Raw genomic sequence first — 22,464 nt, 5'->3', positions numbered from 1 at the left:
TAAATTCAAAGATTAAGATTTGCTTGAAATTTAATATATGAAATTCATTCAGTATTATTGCTTAAAAGTACAATTAATTGATGAATTTTATAAGATAAAATAGATTTAAGGATATGACTGAGTTTTGGAAATATCTTATTTGTTCGCAATCGAAATGGCTTAATCACGCTTAACATGACTTGATTCAGTGATTAAAAATATATTATCATTTTTTATAAAAAAATATTATTTTTAACTTTTAGAAATTAACAGAATGATTTGATTGTAATTAATAAGATGATGTTATTATTTTTATATTTAATAGTTAATTTAATAATTATTTTTATTAAATATTTTTATTTTAAATTATTATATATATTATTTGTCACGACCCAACCTATGGGCCGGACCGGCACTAGGACCTGGGCCAGCCTAAAGCCCCCGAGGCCCGTAGTAAGCCTAACTGTTCATTAACCCAACTCTAAGGCCCATTTGGGCCCAATTTCAAGAAAACAAACGGATGCATCCGCCATAAATGGACTTACCAACGGGGAGTTTTCGACTCACCCGACCTGTAAACACAATATATAGTCAATTGGGGAGCTCAGCTCACCCTCCACATACTCATCAACTTAATAATAAATGGGAGCTCAGCTCCCTCATCCAATCCATCAAACATGCATAGCATATTAAGTTTACAGGTCCCAAAATAATAATTTAGTTTACAGACCCAAATCAAATAAACATTTCTAACACATGCGGAAATTCTAAGATTTAACAAGTTTATACAAGCAGTAATAATTGACTGCGAGGAGAAAGCGAGTTAACCTCAAAAATATCCTCCGTGGCTGTAAAAATTTTTGAACAGGAGTGAGCGTTCGACTCAGAGAGTAAAATATCAATTTTAACCATAATCTCTATAACTATCTAGAACTAATGCACCATGTAGAGTGAAATGCAACATCAACAACATTTTCACATCATAACATCAAAAAGGTAATTTGGAGCACTCACGCACCCTGTAACATCAATCATAATATATGGGAGCTGATCCCCTATACGACTCTCTTAAATCCAACTCAGTGCCGTGAAGAACTCAGCTCGGACTTCCACTTAATAACCAAATCGGGGGTCCCAGCGAAGAACTCAAGCCGTGACTACCCCCCCGAAGGATCGGGTCCCAGCGAAGAACTCAAGCCGTGACTACCCGTCCTATCCATAGTCCACACCACATCACACGCACGCCAACGCACGACACCGCTGCTCCAAATTACCGCAACAACATTCATGGCACTTTAACGCTTATCAATGCAACATAAATCGTGCCTAGAGTTTAACTACATAAATATATGCATATAAGTGATGCATGGGCATCTCGAACATATAATAATATCGAAATTACAATTAAAATTAAGATTTTACTCACAGACTTGACGATGGTCACTGAGGCGGCTGGACGGAGGAAGAAGGCTGTCCCGACTCACCTGACAATTACATTACAATTTTTAATATAAAAGACTCAATACAAACAAAGAAAAAGACCAATACGTCCTAAGTCGTGTTTAAAATCGGCAGAGTCTCCCTATACCTAGGACCTACCCAACCCGCAAAATGGCTCAAAACACACTTCTATACTCACAATCCATATATCCACAGTTCAATCATATCACACAGCCCCTCCCGGCCCATCAAATCATCATCCATCACAATACGCAAAATTTCAATTTAGTCCTTATAATTGATCATTTTTGCAAAACCGCTCAAATAAGCTCTAAAAATTATAAAACTCGCTCATGTCCTTAGAAATATTACTAAGCTATTGCAAAAAGAATCGTAATTTTCTAAGCTACCACGAATATTTTATGAATTTTTAATCCTATTTAAGCACTAGAAAATTACGAAAAAGCAAGGTTCGGGTTTACCTTTGCCGATTCCGACTTCGGGAACGTGCTCGGGATGCCTAACAATGGTGGGGTAGCCAAAATTCTCGATCCAATTCGAAGACTTTTCCGTAGATTGGTTCGCCGGAAATTCAGCATCCAGGACAACCGCCGAATTTCCGCGAATTGAGGATACCTACGAAGCCCAATAATAATATATAAAAATCAGGGGTGTTACATTCTTCCCCCCTTACAGAAAATTCGTCCTCGAATTTTACACAAGGCAGAATAAAGTATATGATTACACATTGAACAGATAAGGGTACTTGCTACGCATGTCCCGTTCTGACTCCCAGGTGCACTCTTCCACTGACTGGCTCCTCTACAAAACCTTAACCATAGGGATCTGTTTTGATCTTAGCTGTCTCACTTGGTAGTCCACTATGGCTCTGAGTTGCTCCTCAAATGTCAAGTTCTCTTTTAGCTCTATCACATCCGGCTGTAGTACATGAGAAGGATCTGGAATGTATTTCCTGAGCATGGAGATGTGAAACACGGGATGAACGTGAGAAAGGTTGGGTGGTAGCTCCAACCGGTAGGCAACTGCTCCAACTCTATCAGTAACCTCAAAAGGTCCAATATACGGAGGTGCCAACTTGCCCTTCTTTCCAAATCTCATAACTCCCTTCATCAGAGAAACCTTCAGGAATACATAGTCGCCTACTGCAATCTCCATATCCCTCCGTCTGGGGTCTGCATAACTCTTCTGCCTACTGAAAGCTGTTTTCAATCGTTCCCTGATTAAAGGAACTATCTCTGAAGTGTACTGCACTAGGTCTACATCATGCACCTTCGCTTCTCCCATTTCTGTCCAACACAGAGGAGACCTACACTTTCTTCCATACAGTGCCTCATAGGGTACCATCCCTATCTTTGGAATGGTAACTGTTGTTGTAGGCAAACTCCACCAAAGCTAGCTGCTCATCCCATTGACCTCCAAAATCCAAGACACTCATGCGAAGCATGTCTTCCAGTGTTTGGATTGTCCTTTCGGACTGTCCGTCTGTCTGAGGGTGGAAAGCCGTACTGAAGTTCAACTGTGTGCCAAGTGCCTCCTGCAACTTTCTCCAAAACCGAGAAGTGAACTGGGGCCCTCTGTCAGATATTATGAAAGCTGGAACTCCATGCAATCTGACTATTTCTCGAATGTAGAGCCGCATCTTGCCACGTAATATGTAGTCTTCTGAGTAAGAAGTGAGTGATTTGGTCAAGCGGTCTACAATTACCCATATCGAATCATATCCTCGCGTGATACGAGGCAACCCAGTCACAAAATCCATGGTGATCATTTCCCACTTCCATTCTGGGATAGGGAGCTCTTGCAGCTTCCCTGACGGTCTCTGGTGTTCAAACTTCACCTTGCTGTACTCTTTCTATAATCTTCATCAGTTGTTGGTCTCTGTGCTGGGAGACTCTAACTCTGTCCCTCAAGTCTGGCCTCACTGAAAAGTGAGCCAACAATACCCCCTCATCTGAAAGATCTAGGATTAAACCTTGATCCATCAACTCATGTACCTCCTGAATCAATGGTCTCTTCTCTACTGAAATGTGCGCCAAACTGCCAGAAGATTTTCTGCTTAAAGCATCTGCTACTACATTGGCCTTCCCAGGGTGGTACTGGATGGTGCAATCATAGTCTTCCAGAAGCTCCATCCATCTCCTCTGTCTCAAGTTTAAATCCCTCTGTTGGAAGATGTACTTCAAACTCTTATAGTCGGTGTATATCTCGCACACTTCACCATACAGGTAGTGTCTCCAGATTTTTAGTGTAAAGACTACAGCCGCCATTTCCAAATCATGGGTGGGATAGTTCTGCTCATGCCTCTTCAGCTGCCTTGAAGCATAAGCCACTACTTTTCCATTCCGCATCAAAACACACCCTAGGCCAACTCTGAAGGCGTCACAGTACACGGTGTATCCTTCACCGCTCATAGGTAGTGTTAACACGAGCGATGGTTAGACACTCCTTATCCTCATCATTATAACTGACTCTATCGAGCTCTCTTCCTGTCCTTTGGATCTTATCAACTTCCCTTTTTCCTATTTTTGGTATTGTTGGTATCTTTTCAACTTACTGTACTTATTCCTTAATTTTAGTCCTATCTCATCCTTACACCTTTTCCTTCAAAGATGTCTATCCCATCATCAACTTTAACTTTCTTTTTATTTCTTAGTCTTATCTTGATTACTAGTTTCATTACTGAGAGAATTCTAACCCTATGATTTACTCCTACCAGCACATTCTTCACCTTATGTAACCCTTATAATTACCCATAGAAAATTTTTCTTGTATCCCCTTTTTTCCAACGTAACTATCAGAACATTATCATTCCCTACCAGCCTTAGTAGGAAATTGCTTATCCTGGATGAATATGAGCCCCATAAACTATAAGTTCCATCTGAACTAACACGGCTGTAGGAAATATGTGTCATGCCTTAATTCCAAACAAGATACTTCACGTGTTCATTCTCCTTAATATAATCATATATACTGCCCATAGCTTTCTAAACTTCAACCTCAAATTACCCATCAGCAACAATTTCATCTATTGAAACTCATCCATAAATAGTACTTCATCTAGCTCATAGTTTAAAACAGTCGCAAGCCTTAGTAGCTAACTCAATTTAACTCCTGTCATTACTCTGATCGTCCTTTCATACTTAACACTAGGTATGCACTTACTGTCATTCTCATATCAGGAAATTGTATATGAATTGGTGCCTATCAAAATCTCAAATAACTAGGTCTCCTTGCCTCAGTCTCTGCTCCTTATATAACGCTCTGGAATAAAAAACACGAGCTAAACTTGAAAAGAAAGAAAAATATCCTCTATATTCAACTACGCCCGATTGTCCATATAATAACGTTTAACCTGTGTTTCTTAGTCTCTCTTCAAATTTCATCATCTCCTAGCACAATTGTGCTCTACCTATAAGGTATCATCTGCATGAACCCTTTACTGTACCATCGTCCTTCCTGACATAATATTTTATAATTTATTAACTTTACTTATACTCGACCTATGATTCATATCTATCATCGTTTATATTGTGCCCTTAACCCTTGTTGAATCCTGAAAGATTTCTCTCGCTAATAGATTCTTTTAACACTAATTCCACCCTTATCTATGGTCATTAATTTGATCCTTAAACTTTCTAGTGATTTATTACCATCCATACTTGTTACTTTTTATTCTACCCCTACTGTTGCTCTGTTGTTATTGCTTCACTGCAAAGTGATTCTGTTGATCACACTAAAAATGTTTGCCTGACATTCATAACGAACCTCTAACTACCTTCTCACTATCTCAAAAGTCTAACCTAAAACCTATGTGTCATTATCCATCATTCTTTTCCTCTCATCATACCTATTTGATCCCTTAGACTGACTTTTATTCAACTTACTGCTTACTAACTTCTCTTTCTCTACCTATTTAGGTAGTCCGCAATACCATCGCACACCTTCTAACATTTACTCATTATTATTGTATTCCATACTTCCATCACTTTTCTCACTAATGTGGTCCCATTTTGGATTTTCCATCCTTGTCATTCTCCTTGCCAAGAATAACACTTAGCCTATCCTATATCTTAACTTTGTTCCTTTTATTATGCGCTCTTTAGGTTGTCCTTTCATTTATTTCCTTTGTCTTACCCAAAATAGAACTTGATTATTCTATCCCTGGTTCCATTCTTTTTCCTAACATAATAGCTGTACTTGCTAACTATATCTTTCAGAGTCTCTATCGCGTTATCATATGTCTGTGCTACTCAGATTTGGTCCTTTGACCACTCTAGCTAGTACTTCCACTAGCATTTAGATTATATTGCATCTGCAATCAATTGTCCAAACTTTCATTCTGCACTTTCTTTATCCATTGGCCTTCTGTGATTTATCTTCGCTAATTTATTACTCTTAACACTATTATAATTAGATTATACTATTGTTTTGAATAATTTGAAATTAGAAAGGAACTCAGCAAATTACAGTCATACTTTTATTGTATGATCTCTATTCTTATCCTTTAGCTTACATAATACCCTTACCACCTCGAGAACTGATTCTGTAGTAATTTTATTTATTTGTTATTATTATTATTATCCATGTTTACTCAATTAGCCAAAACTTAAGGTTCCGGGCATCCAAACCCGTCATCCAATTCAAAGGATTTACATCCATCGTGATCTGATTATATATGATTCCTATAATAGAACTTGCATCCTCCGCAGATACCCGAGCCAACTTCTCTCTACCACACTCTACAGTCCCATCTGGGGCACTATTTTGTTGGTCACCATTATTAGTAATAACTTTCGATCCCTTCTGAAAAGATAGGACTATACCCTAACTTGCTGCAACAAAAATACTACATTTACCACCTTGCCCAAAACCATGTCAAATTAATGACTCTCCTATCATATTATAACTTTGTGAATCATCAATTCATAGTTCCGACTTTCCCTAGGTAGTAGGGTTGTACTTTATTTCATACTGATACACACAAGGTATACTATTCTCACTAAGTTCTAACCAAATGTTTGTCATACTGCAAAAACCATCCAAAATTCCATATCTTGAATACTAGATAATCTCACTCTATAGGTGTCACCTTTACTTTGCAACTAATCTGAAACCTCTGGTCTGATGGCAATTCTTATTGTAACTCTAGCTCATGCTAGGGTAACTGAGTCACTGACTCTAGTTATCACCCCACTGTGACCTCTCAATATTCTAACTCTAGACCCCTAACTAGGAGTTCCCAACTCCTCTGCAGATATAGAACTCTGTTATGGTATTACTATACCAAAACAGAGACTGCCTGCAAACATCCTCATCATAAGCACTACAAGGAAGTACGCAGCTCTACACAATAATCTCATGTCGGTACTATAATCTGCAGCTTACAGAGCAGACATCGAGAACATTGTATAGTTACTACGATACGTCCTGACAGACTAGGTCTCCTAATTTCTTATCTCTCTTGAATCTTCTATTATCATAAACTTATTCTGTCTGGGTCATCCACTGATGACTGCCAGCAATGGTATCCTCATCCTTATCTAGGGCAACTGTACTTTCAAGACTCACTTTTATGTACTCGTGCCTTGCACGAAATGGGCACACCATTTAAACCCATACTGACGAAAATATAGTATTTATTGGAGTACGTGTTTCCAAGGTAGATCTTAATAAGTTTGCTAAATCTATTTCATGTTTCTATGTACTCCACGAAAATCAAGACACTAACTGAGGTAATCTTATATTTCCCGAGGTATAACGTAGAATCTAGAAACAAAGAATTACAGGAAAAGACGAAACAGAATCCTATACTCCGCATGTGACTCCTAGTAGACTCTTCCCAACACTTTAGATGAACATTCCCTAAGAATCTGGAGCCTAAGCTCTGATACCACATTTGTCACGACCCAACCTATGGGCCGGACCGGCACTAGGACCTGGGCCAGCCTAAAGCCCCCGAGGCCCGTAGTAAGCCTAACTGTTCATTAACCCAACTCTAAGGCCCATTTGGGCCCAATTTCAAGAAAACAAACGGACAGACTCCGGCCATAAAATGGACTTACCAACGGGGAGTTTTCGACTCACCCGACCTGTAAACACAATATATAGTCAATTGGGGAGCTCAGCTCACCCTCCACATACTCATCAACTTAATAATAAATGGGAGCTCAGCTCCCTCATCCAATCCATCAAACATGCATAGCATATTAAGTTTACAGGTCCCAAAATAATAATTTAGTTTACAGACCCAAATCAAATAAACATTTCTAACACATGCGGAAATTCTAAGATTTAACAAGTTCATACAAAGGTAATAATTGACTGCGAGGAGAAAGCGAGTTAACCTCAAAAATATCCTCTGTGCCTGTAAAAATTTTTGAACAGGAGTGAGCGTTCGACTCAGAGAGTAAAATATCAATTTTAACCATAATCTCTATAACTATCTAGAACTAATGCACCCTGTAGAGTGAAATGCAACATCAACAACATTTTCACATCATAACATCAAAAAGGTAATTTGGAGCACTCACGCACCCTGTAACATCAATCATAATATATGGGAGCTGATCCCCTATACAGCTCTCTTAAATCCAACCTGGTGCCAGCGAAGAACTCAGCTCGGACTTCCACTTAATAACCAAATCGAGGGTCCCAGCGAAGAACTCAAGCCGTGACTACCCCTCGAAGGATCGGGTCCCAGCGAAGAACTCAAGCCGTGACTACCCGTCCTATCCATAGTCCACACCACATCACACGCACGCCAACGCACGCACACTGCTCCAAATTACCGCAACAACATTCATGGCACTTTAACAGTTATCAATGCAACATAAATCGTGCCTAGAGTTTAACTACATAAATATATGCATATAAGTGATGCATGGGCATGCTGAACATATAATAATATCGAAATTACAATTAAAATTAATATTTTACTCACAGACTTGACGATGGTCACTGAGGCGGCTGGACGGAGGAAGAAGGCTGTCCCGGCTCACCTGACAATTACATTACAATTTTTAATATAAAAGACTCAATACAAACAAAGAAAAAGACCAATACGTCCTAAGTCGTGCCGAAAATCCGGCAGAGTCTCCCCTATACCTAGGACCTACCCAACCTGCAAAATGGCTCAAAACACACTTCTATACTCACAATCCATATATCCACAGTTCAATCATATCACACAGCCCCTCCTGGGCCCATCAAATCAGTCATCCATCACAATACACAAAATTTCAATTTAGTCCTTATAATTGATCATTTTTGCAAAAACTGCTCAAATAAGCTCTAAAAATTATAAAACTCTGCCCCGCGGTCCTTAGAAATATTACTAAGCTATTGCAAAAAGAATCGTAATTTTCTAAGCTACCACGAATATTTTATGAATTTTTAATCCTATTTAAGCACTAGAAAATTACGAAAAAGCAAGGTTCGGGTTTACCTTTGCCGATTCCGACTTCGGGAACGTGCTCGGGATGCCTAACAATGGTGGGGTAGCCAAAATTCTCGATCCAATTCGGAGACTTTTCCAGTGGTCATGCTGTAGGAAATTCACAGATCCGGACAACTGTCGAATTTCCGCGAATTGAGGATACCTACACGAAGCCCAATAATAATATATAAAAATCAGGGGTGTTACATTATTAATAATTAATAATTAATAAAATAATTAATATTATTAAATAGAATCTCAATAGAATTAGGTCGAGTCTCACGCCCTTACCGTCTCACTGAAGAAAAAGCCTGATCGATCTGGACTGGGGAGGGTTGCTGTTTTCTTTTTATGGACACATTGGACTGAAGCTAATACCCAATTGGCTGCCAATGTCACCAAACACAGCCCAACTCTTGCAAAACAAGCAACATATGATGCAAAATACCTTTCAACAATCGCAAGCTCATTCTGAAGCTAATACCCAATTGGCTGCCAATGTCACCAAACACAGCCCAGAACAAACCATTGCTAGTGTTTGCAAAACCATGTGCCACTCTCTGAAACCCACCTTGGGCGTGATGGAGTCAGAACAAAAGGACCATCATCCTACTAGTAGATGTTTTGATGCAAAAGAAAAATTATTTGGGGAAAAAGAGGCCTCCTTGAGCTTTTCAAAATCTGAAACTCGGCATATCCCATCTGGTAGCAATTCTCAATCTGATTTCTACAGCCTGGATGAAATACCTAGCTTGTTCCATGATTATCTTGCTTCAATAGGGATACACAATGTTAATTCAGAGAGACTTTTTACTAGATTTTCATACCTAGCCCCGTACCTACGGGAGGCTGCATTTAATGTTCTCCAATCATGGAAGAGAGATGTTAAAAGTATGCGAGACAAAGGAGGAATTTCTGATGAGGGCTTTGAATGTTGAGCTTCAAGAAGGTAATCAAACTCCTTGTAATGTTACTTCCTCACAAGGCCCATATCAGATGGCTCTAATAAAAGAACTAGAACTTGCTCCAGCAAAGTCAACCCAAGATCGGATTCACAGTAATGGGCCTTCATCTTCTCAATTAAACCCATCAACCAAAGTTGGGTCCCAAACCCAATGGTAAACATGACAGTCAAAAGTCAAATGCTAATTGTGCTGATGTAGACATACAGCCAAAAGAAATTCAACTACAATCCTAGATTCCTTTTGATGATCTAATTTTCATTGCTACAGAGTTATTTCATTCGTCCCCAAGAGAGGATGAAACGCCCACTAGGCACCTGGATTCTCCCCCAATTGAGAATCCTCAATTTCAAACTGCGGGGAGAGGTTGGAAGAAACGAGTTAGAAATAAAAATGCAGGATCATCAGAGATCGTCATCCAAGAAATTCCTAAGGGGAACATGTAACGAGGCTATGATTGGGACAGAGTTTAGTGGAAGGCATATGGTTGGAAAGAAGTGAAGCAGAAGTGAGGAAGAGGTCAACATAGAAAGGAGCAAAAAGATGTACAATGATGACCAGTCTACTGCGAGGGTGGAGGAGGCCAGCCACAAGTGGCCCCACCAGGCTCCATGAAACTGCTCAGTTGGAATTGTCAAGGTGTGGGGAACCCCCTGACAATCCATAACCTAAAAGGGATATTTCAATCTCATTCCCCAGATATTGTCTTTCTTATAGAGACAAAAAATCGACAGATGATGGTTAGGAAAAAGTTGAATAGGTGTGGTTATTTTAACATGTTTTTGGTTGACCCCTATGGTATGGTAGGGGGATTATGTATGGCCTGGAAAACAGATTGTAATGTTTCAATAATGAAATTTTCCAGTTTTATGATTCATGCTATTATTGTGGATGCAACTGTGGGTCTAGTTTGGGATTTGGTGCTGGTGCATATTAATAGTGAAGAAGATCACATGAAGGAACAACTTGAGCTTCTGTTTGACTATTGCTCTTGTTTGAGTAATAAGATTTTGTTGATAGGGGATTTTAACACTATACTGGATCCCAATGAGAAGAGAGGTGGCAATTTTCAAGTGGATAGTAAAATCACTTTGTTTTGATCTTTTGTCAATAACTTGGTGCTTCAGGATCTTAATTTTATTGGTCCCTCAATGACATGGAACAACAGCAAATCAGGACCCTCCAATATTCAGGAAAGAATTGATAGAAGCTTAGCAACCAACCAGTTGTTTATTTCCTACTTGAATGCTCAGGTTCACCATCTTGAGGACCTTGGCTTAGATCACAGACCTTTGCTAGTGGTTTTGAATCCTTTTTGTGTAAGAGCAATGATAAGGTTTATTTTTTATGGTCGATGTATTACTAATCAATTCTTAGAGGCAATCATATCATCTGCTTGGAATACAAACTTCACAGGCTCTGGTATGTTCCAAACCCATTCTAAACTAAAAGCTTGTCGACATGCTATTGTGAATTGGGATAGGGATAACCATTACAATGATAACAGATAAATTACAGAGTTGAAAACTCAAATTGAAAGGGTAAAACAAGATAAAGAAGGTTGGGATGGAGATAAAATCCGTTATTTGGAAAAAGAATTATCCATTAAGCTGCTTCATGAGGAATCTTTTTGGGCTCAAAAAGCTAGAATCGATTGGCTACAACTTGGAGATAAAAATTCTGCTTATTTTCATGCTAAAGTGGTGCAGCGATGCAAGAAGAATGATATACATGGTCTATTTGATAACAATGGCATATGGAAAACTGCATTGCAGGACATCTAAAATATTACAGCAAATTACTTCAAGGCTTTATATTCTTCTTCTAGACTAAGTAACTTCGAAGCAGTCTCTAATGGATTCCAACCTCGAATTTCCAATGAAATGAATTGCCAGCTCATCCGTCTAGTCACTAGAGTGGAGATTAAAAGAGCGTTGTTTGCAATTGGCCCAAAGAAGGCACCAGGAAAGGATGGTTTCACAGCCATTTTCTTTCAAAAATATTGGAGTATTTTAGAGAATGACATATGCAGCGCTATTCTTAGTTTCTTTGACTCAGGAAGGATGTTGAAAAGCTGGAACCATACTCTAATCTCTCTTCTTTCTAAAGTCAAATCAGTGCAGTCCATGAAAGATTTCCGACCTATCGGTCTATGTAATGTCATTTATAAAATTATTGCCAAAATTCTTATGCTCAAATTACAGCCATTGATGGATGATATTATTGGGCAGGGACAAAGTGCATTCACTAAGAATAGGTTGATTTCAGATAATATTCTAATAAATCATGAAGTGATGCATTCATTGAAGATTCGCAAAAGAGGGAAGTCTTATGGGATGGTAGTGAAATTGGATGTTAGTAAAGCTTATGATTGTGTTGAATGGGGTTTTTTAAGACATATGATGGTTTGCTTTGGGTTTCATGAGAAATGGGTCAAATGGATAATGGTCACTACAGTCACATATTCTATCCAAATTAATAGTCATAGGTCTGGCTACATCAATCCTTCTAGAGGTCTCAGACAAGGAGACCCGCTCTCCCCTTTTTTGTTTCTCATCTTTGTGGAAGGATTGTCCCATAAGATAAAGAATTCAAAACTGCAAGGGCTTTCTATTTCACGGCATGCCCCCTTCTCTCACTCACCTTTTTTTTGCAGATGATTCAATCATTTATTCTAAAGCAACAGTGAGGGAGGCAGTGATTATAAATCAAATTTTGCAGTGCTATGCAATTAATAGTGGGCAAAATATCAATTTAGCAAAGTCCAGCCTGGTGTTCAGTTCTAATACACCAAAAGAGATTCAACAGAGTATAGCGATAATCCTTCACATAGATAATATGGACACTCTAGGAAAATTTCTTGGCCTTCCTTCGGATATTCGTAGATCCAAAAAGCAAATCTTGTCATCCATTGTGGATCGGATTGCTAGCAAAGTAGCAGGGTGGAAGGAACAAATTCTGTTTAAAGGGGGAAAGGAAGTCCTTATAAAAGCCATAGCTACAGCAATACCGATCTATGCCATGTCCTGCTTTAGACTTCCTGCATCTCTATGGAGGTCCATTAATTCTTTAATAGCCAACTTCTGGTGGGGTCATAAGCAGAATGAAAAGAAAATGCACTGGATGGCATGGTCAAAATTATGTGATTCAAAATTATGCAGATTGCTGTTTTTATTATGTGGCACATTTGGAAAAGCAGGGATGCTTTTGTGTTTCAAAATATCAGGCATAATCCTGCAGAAACTATAGCTCTAGCCCTTCAGCATCATGAAGAGTTTGCTAATGTGGAATCCCTTCAAATTCGTGCTCCTGTGGAATCTATTGATCATGCTGTGTTCTGGACCCCTCCTTCTCAACATTGTATTATGCTGAATTTTGATGTTGCAGTTGACAGGTTTAGACAGAGAGGTTCTATTGCTGTTATTGCTAGAAATTGGGAAGGCAAGCTTGTGGACTGGTGCTGTAAAGTTTTAGATTCAGTTTGGGATCCATTAATGCTTAAGGGTCTGGCTTGTAGAGAGGCTATGCTACTGGTTATTAGTAGGAATTTTCATTTGATGATGGTGGAAGGGGATTCTTTAATGATCATTGAAGTTGTTAGCAACAATATGGCTCCGTTATCAATTCAAAGCATTATTCAAGACGTTTGTCAGCTTGCTAATAGGTTCAACTTGGTTTCCTTTTCCCATGTAAAACGATCAGGTAACCAGTTTGCACATAATATAGCAGCTCATGCTTTGAGAGATCCTTCTTTTTTTATGTGATATAGTTGCTCAACAACAATTTGTACTTGACTATATACTTATATAATTCCCAATCGAATGCATAATCTTTAGACAAAAAAAAAAAAAAAAAACCTTGTATTTGCCAAATTTTTGAAATTTTTTGGTAACCCAAATGAAGTTATAATCTGGCAAGATATTATTGTCCCCTGATATGAATGATGAGAAGACCCTAGCAGGAGGTTGTGAGTTTAAAAATGGACAAACTTATCCCCACAACTCAAATATTTCCTTCAGAAATAGATATATCTGAATTTTTTAAAGTAAAAAAATAAAGAGAAATTATTGGGTACATTGACATACATTATCTTTCATAATTTTATGGGATTCACTCTTCATATTAAAGGAAGAGCTCACTTTTCTATGAGAGATGGAACATTATTTTTTAATACTTTCAGTAAATCTAATAATTAGCCAAAAATCTGAGGCTGAGATGGAAGCATCATATTATATAACAGTTGAATTTTAAAATTTTATATTATAAAAATTTATTTAATATAATCATTATACAACTCTATTTTGTTTTTTATTTTTAAAAATAAAAAAAATAAATTCTTAAATTTTCAGTAAAAAGTCAAATAAATTTAAAATTAAGTTTTGGATTAAATTTGCTCTTATATTTTCTAATAAGGCTAAATAAATTCATACCTAATAAAATATTTTTTTTTCTAATTTTACACATTAAAAATTATTTATTAGTTTTAATTAAAATAAAATTAAAAAAAGAAAATTATAAATATAATAAATAAAAATTATTTAATATTAAAATTATGATTTTTAATATTTTATTATTTACAAAAGGTTATATTTTATTATTAAAAATTAATATTTTATTAAATATTAATTTATTTTATCTTAATTAAAAAGTATAAAATTTATTTAACTTAAAATTTAATTTTAAATTTATTTAATTTTTATTAAAATTATGAGAATTTATTTGATTTTTTTTTACGCTGCCTACGTATGCCTCATGCCACTGCGTCGCTTGCCAATTGTGACGCTTCCAGACAGCGCTTGGCCTTTTTTTTTTTTCCCTTTAATTATGGCTTTTTCTTTTTTTTTTTTATTCTTTGGATTATATTTTTTAATAAATTTATAAAGTAAATTGTACTCCTTATAACAGTCAAATAATGACTGTATTTTAAAGCTATTTCGAAAAAAATTAAAAAAATATATATTTTTATATATAAATACCTAATAATTTTCATTTCCAAAACGCTCTCATTTTTCTCAGCATATTATGATTTTCTCAATTCTTTTAATTTACTCTATAATTTTCATTTAGTTGTTTTTATATTTTTAATTGAAAAAAAGTCAAATAAAAATTCAAGAAACAATAAGGGAAAGAAGATTGAGAAAACTATTACTTTGACTCTAATTTTTAATGTGTTAAAACTCAATTAAACTTATATTTATTGGAGGAATTTAATTTTTTAATTTAATTTAAAATTTTTAATTTAAATTTAATTTAGCTTAAAAATTAAAAAATTGGGTTTTTTAATTTTTAGACTTACATCAATAAATTAAAAAATTTAGTTCTAAAATTAAAAAATTAAAATTTTTGATTTTTTATTTAAATAAAAAATAAATAAAATGTAGTCTATAAATTTTTAAGTTAATTGAGTTCAAATTGAAACTTTTAAATTAATTTAAATAAAAAATAAAAAATTAATTAAATTAAACTTTTTCAATAAATACAAAAATTAAATTAAATATTTTACCAATTTTAAACCAGTGGAAGTTGATATTCTCTATAAAGTCCAATATATTATGTATTCATTTTACTAAATTTTATTTAAATAAAGTTTAAATTTACCCCTTAACTTTTTCATGATATTCAACTAAGCTCATATGAGTTGTTTGTCTTGATTAATCCACTAACTTTTATTTTAAACCAAGTAGGTCCAACAACAAACATTAAATAATGCATGAGAGAATATATTATGCTTTCATATTAAAAAAAAATGAGAAATGAAAAAAAAATCCCATTTTTTAGGGTTCTAAATACCGAAGGATTATAACTAATTAATTTTATTTTAATATTTTAGTTCAATTCTAATTCATCGTTAAGAACTAAATTGAAATCAAATTGATTTTGCATTGAAACTATACCAAATCCATATTAAATTAAAATTGAACCCAAAAATCAATTTTATGCATATGTTTTCCTATAATTTCTTTTAGTTATGGCATATATTTTTAATGTACTCATATGTGATTAAGATTATATATAATGATTATAATTATAATTATGTATTATATATAGTCTAATATTATTTTTCATTCTTTTAATTTTTTTTTAAAGAAGGCTATAAATTGAAGATAGCTTGCAACGTGAAAAACTCCACCACCCACTCAACCAATCAATAACAATCCAAGGATTTTAACATTCTAATCAATCTCAGAATCCAACAGCCATTCTCAATCTCGAAGCATTGTGCATTTTAATTTCCATTGCATTGAAGACAATGTCCATACTCTAGTAGTATATGGAATCTACTTACGGTGTTAAAATTAATGAAGAAATCAGAGCTCCAAACTTGGTTAATGAACACCCTTAGATGTCGGTAAGGACCTGCAGATGATTTTCTTCTCTTGTGTTATCTCCATGAAACCCAGCACCAGCAAATAGACCCACACAGACCCGCTTTATAATCAATTGCCGAAATCTCTTTGAAAAAGCACCTACATGCAACACAACTATAGCACAAGGAGTTAAAGGACTTAGAAGCATCGGAAATGCAACAGCCTATATATAATCCTCTCCTTGCCTCCACCGGCTATGCTCCATATTAAAAATATCTACAAACTCACTCGATGTAGAGAAGGGATCCACGAACCGAGCAAGAGGAGGGCAACAGGTAAAAGAAACAGAGAAATTTCTCTCTAAAAATTAGAAAGAGATGAAAAAATATTTTTTATTAATCTATTTATAATATTATTGTAATGGGATTGTGTATTATTTTCAAAATTTGAAACCTAACTAATAAAGTGAACATTAAATTCGCTCATTAAGTAGATTAATTTTATATATTAAAAAAATTATATAAAATAAAATAAATCATTTTTCTAATAATGAGTTAATCTTTTTTTTATATTTAATTTTTTTAATAAATATATTCTCAATCTATAAAGATTAAATACTCAACTCCAACTTCGTATAAAAAATAAGAGTAAACATTTATTAACAACACACTAATCTTTTAATTATTAATAGGTTAAAAAATTGATAAAATTGATCTAATTTCAATCATAATTACCTTAATGATTGATCAATTGCGTTACAGCTGCTAAAAATATAGTAAATTGAGAGCTACTACAAAAATTGTAAGTAATGCCAAGAAAACGAAAGTCGGGTTGCAGGTCGATACATATTTCCACTGTGGTCCACCTTTATACGGTACTGGAACCATATCCAACCCAATTACCAACGTGGCCTTCTACAATTGGACTGTCAAACTGTCATCGTCCCCACCACAATCGACACAGCTGTATCAATTCCCCTTGAGCCAGAAAACACCAGACCAAACCCATTGCAGAATCGTTTCGATCCAATGTGTGTAATAAAGCCGTAGCCAAAGCAGATTGCTGACGTGTCACGCTTCTAATCAAATACTCCACATGCGTTGATGGATTTCAGTGGTCCCCAGCCACTCAGCCAGAGTGTAATGTTTCGATTGCTACATTATTATGCCTCTTATCGTTTCGTACTATTTTGAGTGGGGTCCATGATTAGAGCGTTAATCAAACGGCTATTATTGTGGGTCCCTTCTGTTTTTAAACGATCCAGATCTATCTAAACCTCTCCGTTACTTTTTAACTTTCCCTTAAAACGAGGCCTATATATACATTCTTGTCACTAACGTTGCGTTTTATTTTGTACTCTGGAAATTTCTTCTCTCTGGTTCTCTCTCTCTAAAATGGATCGCAAAAGCTTGCTTAATGTAGCGTTAATGTGCGTCATTGTTGCCAGTGTCGGTGGTCAAGCTCCGACGTCAGCTCCGACGGCGACACCGGTTACCCCTGCAGCCCCTAGGGCTACTCCTGTGACTCCTGCAGCCCCTGTAACAGCACCCGCTAAGGCTCCTGTAAAACCTACATCACCTGCTCCAGTTTCATCTCCCGTATCTTCACCACCCGCTAAGGCTCCTGTAAAACCTACATCACCTGCTCCAGTTTCATCTCCCGTATCTTCACCACCCGCTAGGGCTCCTGTAAAACCTAAATCACCTGCTCCAGTTTCATCTCCCGTATCCTCACCAACGGCTGCTTCTCCGACAAAACAGACTGTTCCTGCTCCGGTTCAGACTCCATTGGCTACGCCGCCACCTGCTGTCACTCCGGTTAGTTCGCCACCTGCTCCAGTTCCAGTGAGCTCGCCACCAGTTAAATCTCCTGCCAAGTCTCCAGTTAAATCTCCTGCCAAGTCTCCTCCAGCACCTGCACCAGTTACTCCACCAGCAAGTTCTCCGGAAAATGCTCCTCCAGCTCCAGTGGCTGCACCAACCGCAGAGGTTCCTGCGCCGACTCCCAGCAAGAAGAAGTCGAAGAAGCACACTGCCTCAGCTCCTGGTCCAGAGTTGTCAAGCCCACCTGCTCCACCAACTGAGGCACCTGGACCAAGCGCTGAAGCCAACTCACCTGGTCCATCTGTGGCTAATGAGGTACATTCTGGTGCTCTTCTTAATTATTTTCTGCTTAGGCTACTTTCTAACATGCGCCGGAGTGCAATGCACTCCCAGATCTAAAACTTTAATACAAAGATCCACGGTCCCTCATTTTTTTTCTTTTACCAAAAAAAATATATATTCTTATGCTTAGTGCTTACAATAGTGAGAACTGATTGACCCATTGTTGAAATGCTAAAATGTCGGTGCTGTGCTATATTGTAACTGAGAAGCGTGAAGCAAGCTTGCTTCTGGTAAGAGTTTGTTTTTAATGTAATGAACGCGGCACTAACGCGTAAGATGCACGCTCCAGTAATCTGGTGTCTTTCGGTGTCAACCTCACGCAATTCCATTGTCATCCGTGGATCTGCACAAAATGACTGTTATTCTGGTTTAGTCCACACGGGAGCAGTGGTTCATTAGACACTAGCTCTGGCTTAACCCGACCAAGTTGATCTTAACGAAGTATTTGATTTGAATGCAATTGAATAGAAATTTGTGCGCAATGGACGGGCTCTCTATGATCGCACCTTCTTTAAAAGGGATTTATTCTTGTGGGATTCTCAAGTTAACAGTTCTCTCACAAGGACGATTCATTGTTGGCCTTGAGTCCATATCAGGCTTTCGTTGAAATTTAGATCAAAATTTCAGGTTTATAATTCCTTGACAAGAAAAATTTTCACTTTAATTGATTGTAACGAGTGGTGGTAAGCTACTACATGCCCCTGAATAACAAATTAGAAATTTAGGTAAAGCTTATTTTCATTGATTTTTGGGTTGTGAAATGCTGAATTTGTGAAACCAAATTGCAGAACGGAGCAGAGACGATAAAGAGCCTGCAGAAGATGGCAGGAGGGTTGGCAATAATGGGATGGGCAATGGTGGCTTTGATCTTCTAGAGAGAGCAAGAGTGAGAGATGTTTATCATGTGACACTACTGTTCCTCCTGTGATATGATTTTAGTCTTTTTGCCCCCATGTTCTCTTACTTGTTACGGGATTCACATTTGATATTTTTTTATTTACCATTATTTGGTTAAATAATTGTTAGTGGTTCTGTGATTACTGCCTGGCGATTAACCACATTTGCTTTGTATTCGGTATTCTTTGAGAGAGACTTGTGGGGGTGGTGGGAAAAACTCCGTATTTTTGTACTTCTCTGTTCACCGCCTTTTTTTATCTATTTTGGATCCTTCTAGTAGGACACGGACGCTTCTCCTGTTTCCTTCAACCTTTTTTCTTTATATCCTTTCGCGTTTTGCTTTCTTCGTCAGTTTTGGCTTTATTCTTTGATCGTTTCATGGTAAGTGGACTTTTTTTTTTTTTTTTTTTTACTAAGGAGCCGTCGGGAAAACTATTATTTTAAATAATATTAATTAAAAAATAATTTAAAATTAAATTAAGTTTGTTTTAATTATTAAGACACTACTCAATTGAGGACTTTTCCTGTCTTTATGATTTTCCCATTAATTACTTTTTTTTAACGAATTAAAACTAAAATTTTCATTAAATAAATAAAACGATTCCTGTCCTTCACTTGATTTCAGCTAGTTGGCTCATGTTTTTGCAATGTCCATTGTTTCCAACCAATTCTCATTAGTCCCCTCAATCATCTCCACTAATGAGGTGGAACTTCGTCAATCCTCGTACTACAGGCCAACATATTAGAAGAACATTGGCGGGGATCTCAACTCACGCTACTATTACTTGTTCACTCGATTCCCCTGTCCTAATGAAAAGCAACGGGAAATTTTTTTGAGAGGAAAGAAAATAAAGAGAGAAAAATAAGGTGGGAAAATAAAAGTTCATGAATTTTTTTTATTATTTATATATTAAAAAGGAAAATAAGAGAGAAAAGTAGCTTTCTATATAGTAAAATATCTATTTTTTTTTTGTGTAAATAAAATATATTATTGTAAAGATGAAAATGTAATTTCATGTATTTACTATTAACTTTCCCAGTAATTTGGAGAGAAAGTTACTCATGAGCCCACATGACATTTTCCTAATTTATTTTGCTCTCTTCTTGTTTTCCATTAATCCAAATAAGTGAAGGTGGAAAATTCTTTTATTTTCTACTCATTTTTTTTCTTCTTTTATTTTTCATTAATCCAAACAGGGCGTAAATTTCCATAGAAAAGTTGTTATTTCCTACTACTTGGATTGGATTGTTATGCTTGGACTAGGCCTAAAATACAACCTCAGTTGCCCATCAGGTTACTTTAATTTTTCTTTTTTTAATAAAAAAATGCCATTTAAGGTTACTTTTTATTAAATACTAACTAATAATAATATTCTACTCAATAATACAATACATATAGGCAAGGATTAAAAATGTCATGTGTTTGCTGTAGGAAGCTATTCGTATAATCGATTTCAATTAATTTAAAATTAAATCTTAATTATTATTTTTATTTTATGAACCAAATTGATAAAGTCCCACTACTATTATTTTTAAGGGTATTTTCTTTGCTTGCAATTCTTATAGTTATAATCTAAAGCAGAGTGAGTTGGTTTGTTGTTCCCAGATGGCACCAGGACCCTCAATGCTTCATCCAGTCTGTCCATGAAGCTTTCGCACATACAGGAGAAGAATTTAAAGAAGTGCAAGTTGACGGATGCCACTGCAGCTGCCGCTGCCACAGCCTGTAATTATGCACTAATTAAGATTTTCTATCCCTTCTGAGTTTAAAAGTTACCTAGATCCTGGCGACCCCGCTAAACAAATGCAAATGGGCTGCATTGGACAAGCCACTACAGCTTGCACTTCTTCAACACCCATATGACCACCCCACCCCTACCTTCCCCCCCATCCCCCACCCCCGCCTTCAACACCCATATGACCACCCCACCCCCACCTTCCCCCCACCCCCCTTTCCCTTAATTTTTAAGGTTCTTAAACATAGATACTATTATTTTATATTTAATAATTAAATTAAAAGCTATTTTTACTAAATAATTTTATTTTAAAATTATTATATAAATATTTAACTGATTATGATAGCTAATAACTAATATATTATTAAAATAATTAATATTATGACTTGAAGATAAAAATAAAATATAAAATTTAATGTAATCATTCTGATTAATAAGAACGATAGTCTCGCTTTCTTATTAATTAAAATTTAATTCTATTATTAATTAGCATTTTATAATTATTTTTTAAAATATATTAAATAAATATGAGTGAATGTCCTCTTAAAATCACTTGAAGAGAAGATTTAGTATCCATACGTACACAAACAGCTGACTAAAAATATTCATATCATAAGTTTAAAAAAAAATTAATAATAAGGGTCAAGTCAACTCACAATTTTGATATGGTAATTGAAATTATTTAATCCTAGAGGCAATGGAAGGATTTCTGATGTGCAGATCAACAATAGAAATTAAATAGACATGGCAAAAAAATTGTCCAACTATTTATGTAAAATTTCCTTGCATATACATGGTAAATTAGCTTCATACAGATCTTCTCCCTATAAACCTGTTTTTTTAAGCAAAGGTGGAGTAAAAAAAAAAATTAGGGCCAAAATTATATATAAAATTGATTTAAAAATTATTAATTACACTAAGACTTAATGCTATATTTCAAAAATATTATAACAGAGTATAGTTAAGCAAGAAAATTTTTTTAAGGTGCCAATTTTATAAAAATTTTATTGATTATATAATGAAAAATAAGTAATTCTAATTTTTATTTTATATTACCTATATCATCATAAAACAATATAAATTATTTTTAGAGGGGCAATAGTTAAAATTTTTTTTTACTAAGACTCTGTTCGTTTTGTAAAAAATAACTTGTATATAAAAAATATTTTTCTTAAAAATTATTATCCAAGAAAATGGTTTTCATGGAAATATTTTTTATTTTTTAGTTATAATGTTAAACTAATAATATATATTTATATCATAAATCTATAAATATTTTTATATTTTAATATAAAATTATAACATAGGAAGTAATTTTACTTAAAAATATGATCTATTTTATAAGTGTAATAAATTCTAAAAATATGTGAAAAAATATTTTTTTTTAAAAATATTTTTCACAAAACGAAGAATATAATTTTAGAAGTTTGGAGTCGAGGCTTCCCTAGTCCTTCCTCTCTCTGCTCATGCTTAAAGGGTATAGACCTTCCCCTTTCCTAACCATGCCTTGAATGATAATTA

The 22,464-nt window shown here is 35.6% G+C and overlaps 1 protein-coding gene across 2 annotated transcripts in view; it reads left to right on the top strand.

The window, feature by feature from the left end:
- Positions 1–19,489, top strand: part of LOC110647737 (lysine-rich arabinogalactan protein 18) — a 64,720-nt gene extending 45,231 nt beyond the window's left edge. Inside the window, exons 2-3 of one of the 2 annotated variants that reach the window (XM_058150211.1) lie at positions 17,528–18,283; positions 19,099–19,489. In XM_058150211.1, the coding sequence (XP_058006194.1) occupies positions 17,540–18,283; positions 19,099–19,185 (831 nt within the window). In that variant the 5' untranslated portion in view covers positions 17,528–17,539 and the 3' untranslated portion in view covers positions 19,186–19,489. Of the gene's footprint in view, positions 1–17,478; positions 18,284–19,098 lie in introns of those variants that run through there. The other variant, XM_058150210.1, reaches the window with a different exon arrangement.
- Positions 19,490–22,464: the final 2,975 nt, after the last annotated feature.

This window comes from Hevea brasiliensis, chromosome 7, assembly GCF_030052815.1.
Source record: "Hevea brasiliensis isolate MT/VB/25A 57/8 chromosome 7, ASM3005281v1, whole genome shotgun sequence".
NCBI classification, from domain to species: Eukaryota; Viridiplantae; Streptophyta; class Magnoliopsida; order Malpighiales; family Euphorbiaceae; genus Hevea; species Hevea brasiliensis.
This window is presented reverse-complemented; position numbering and strand designations above follow the sequence as displayed.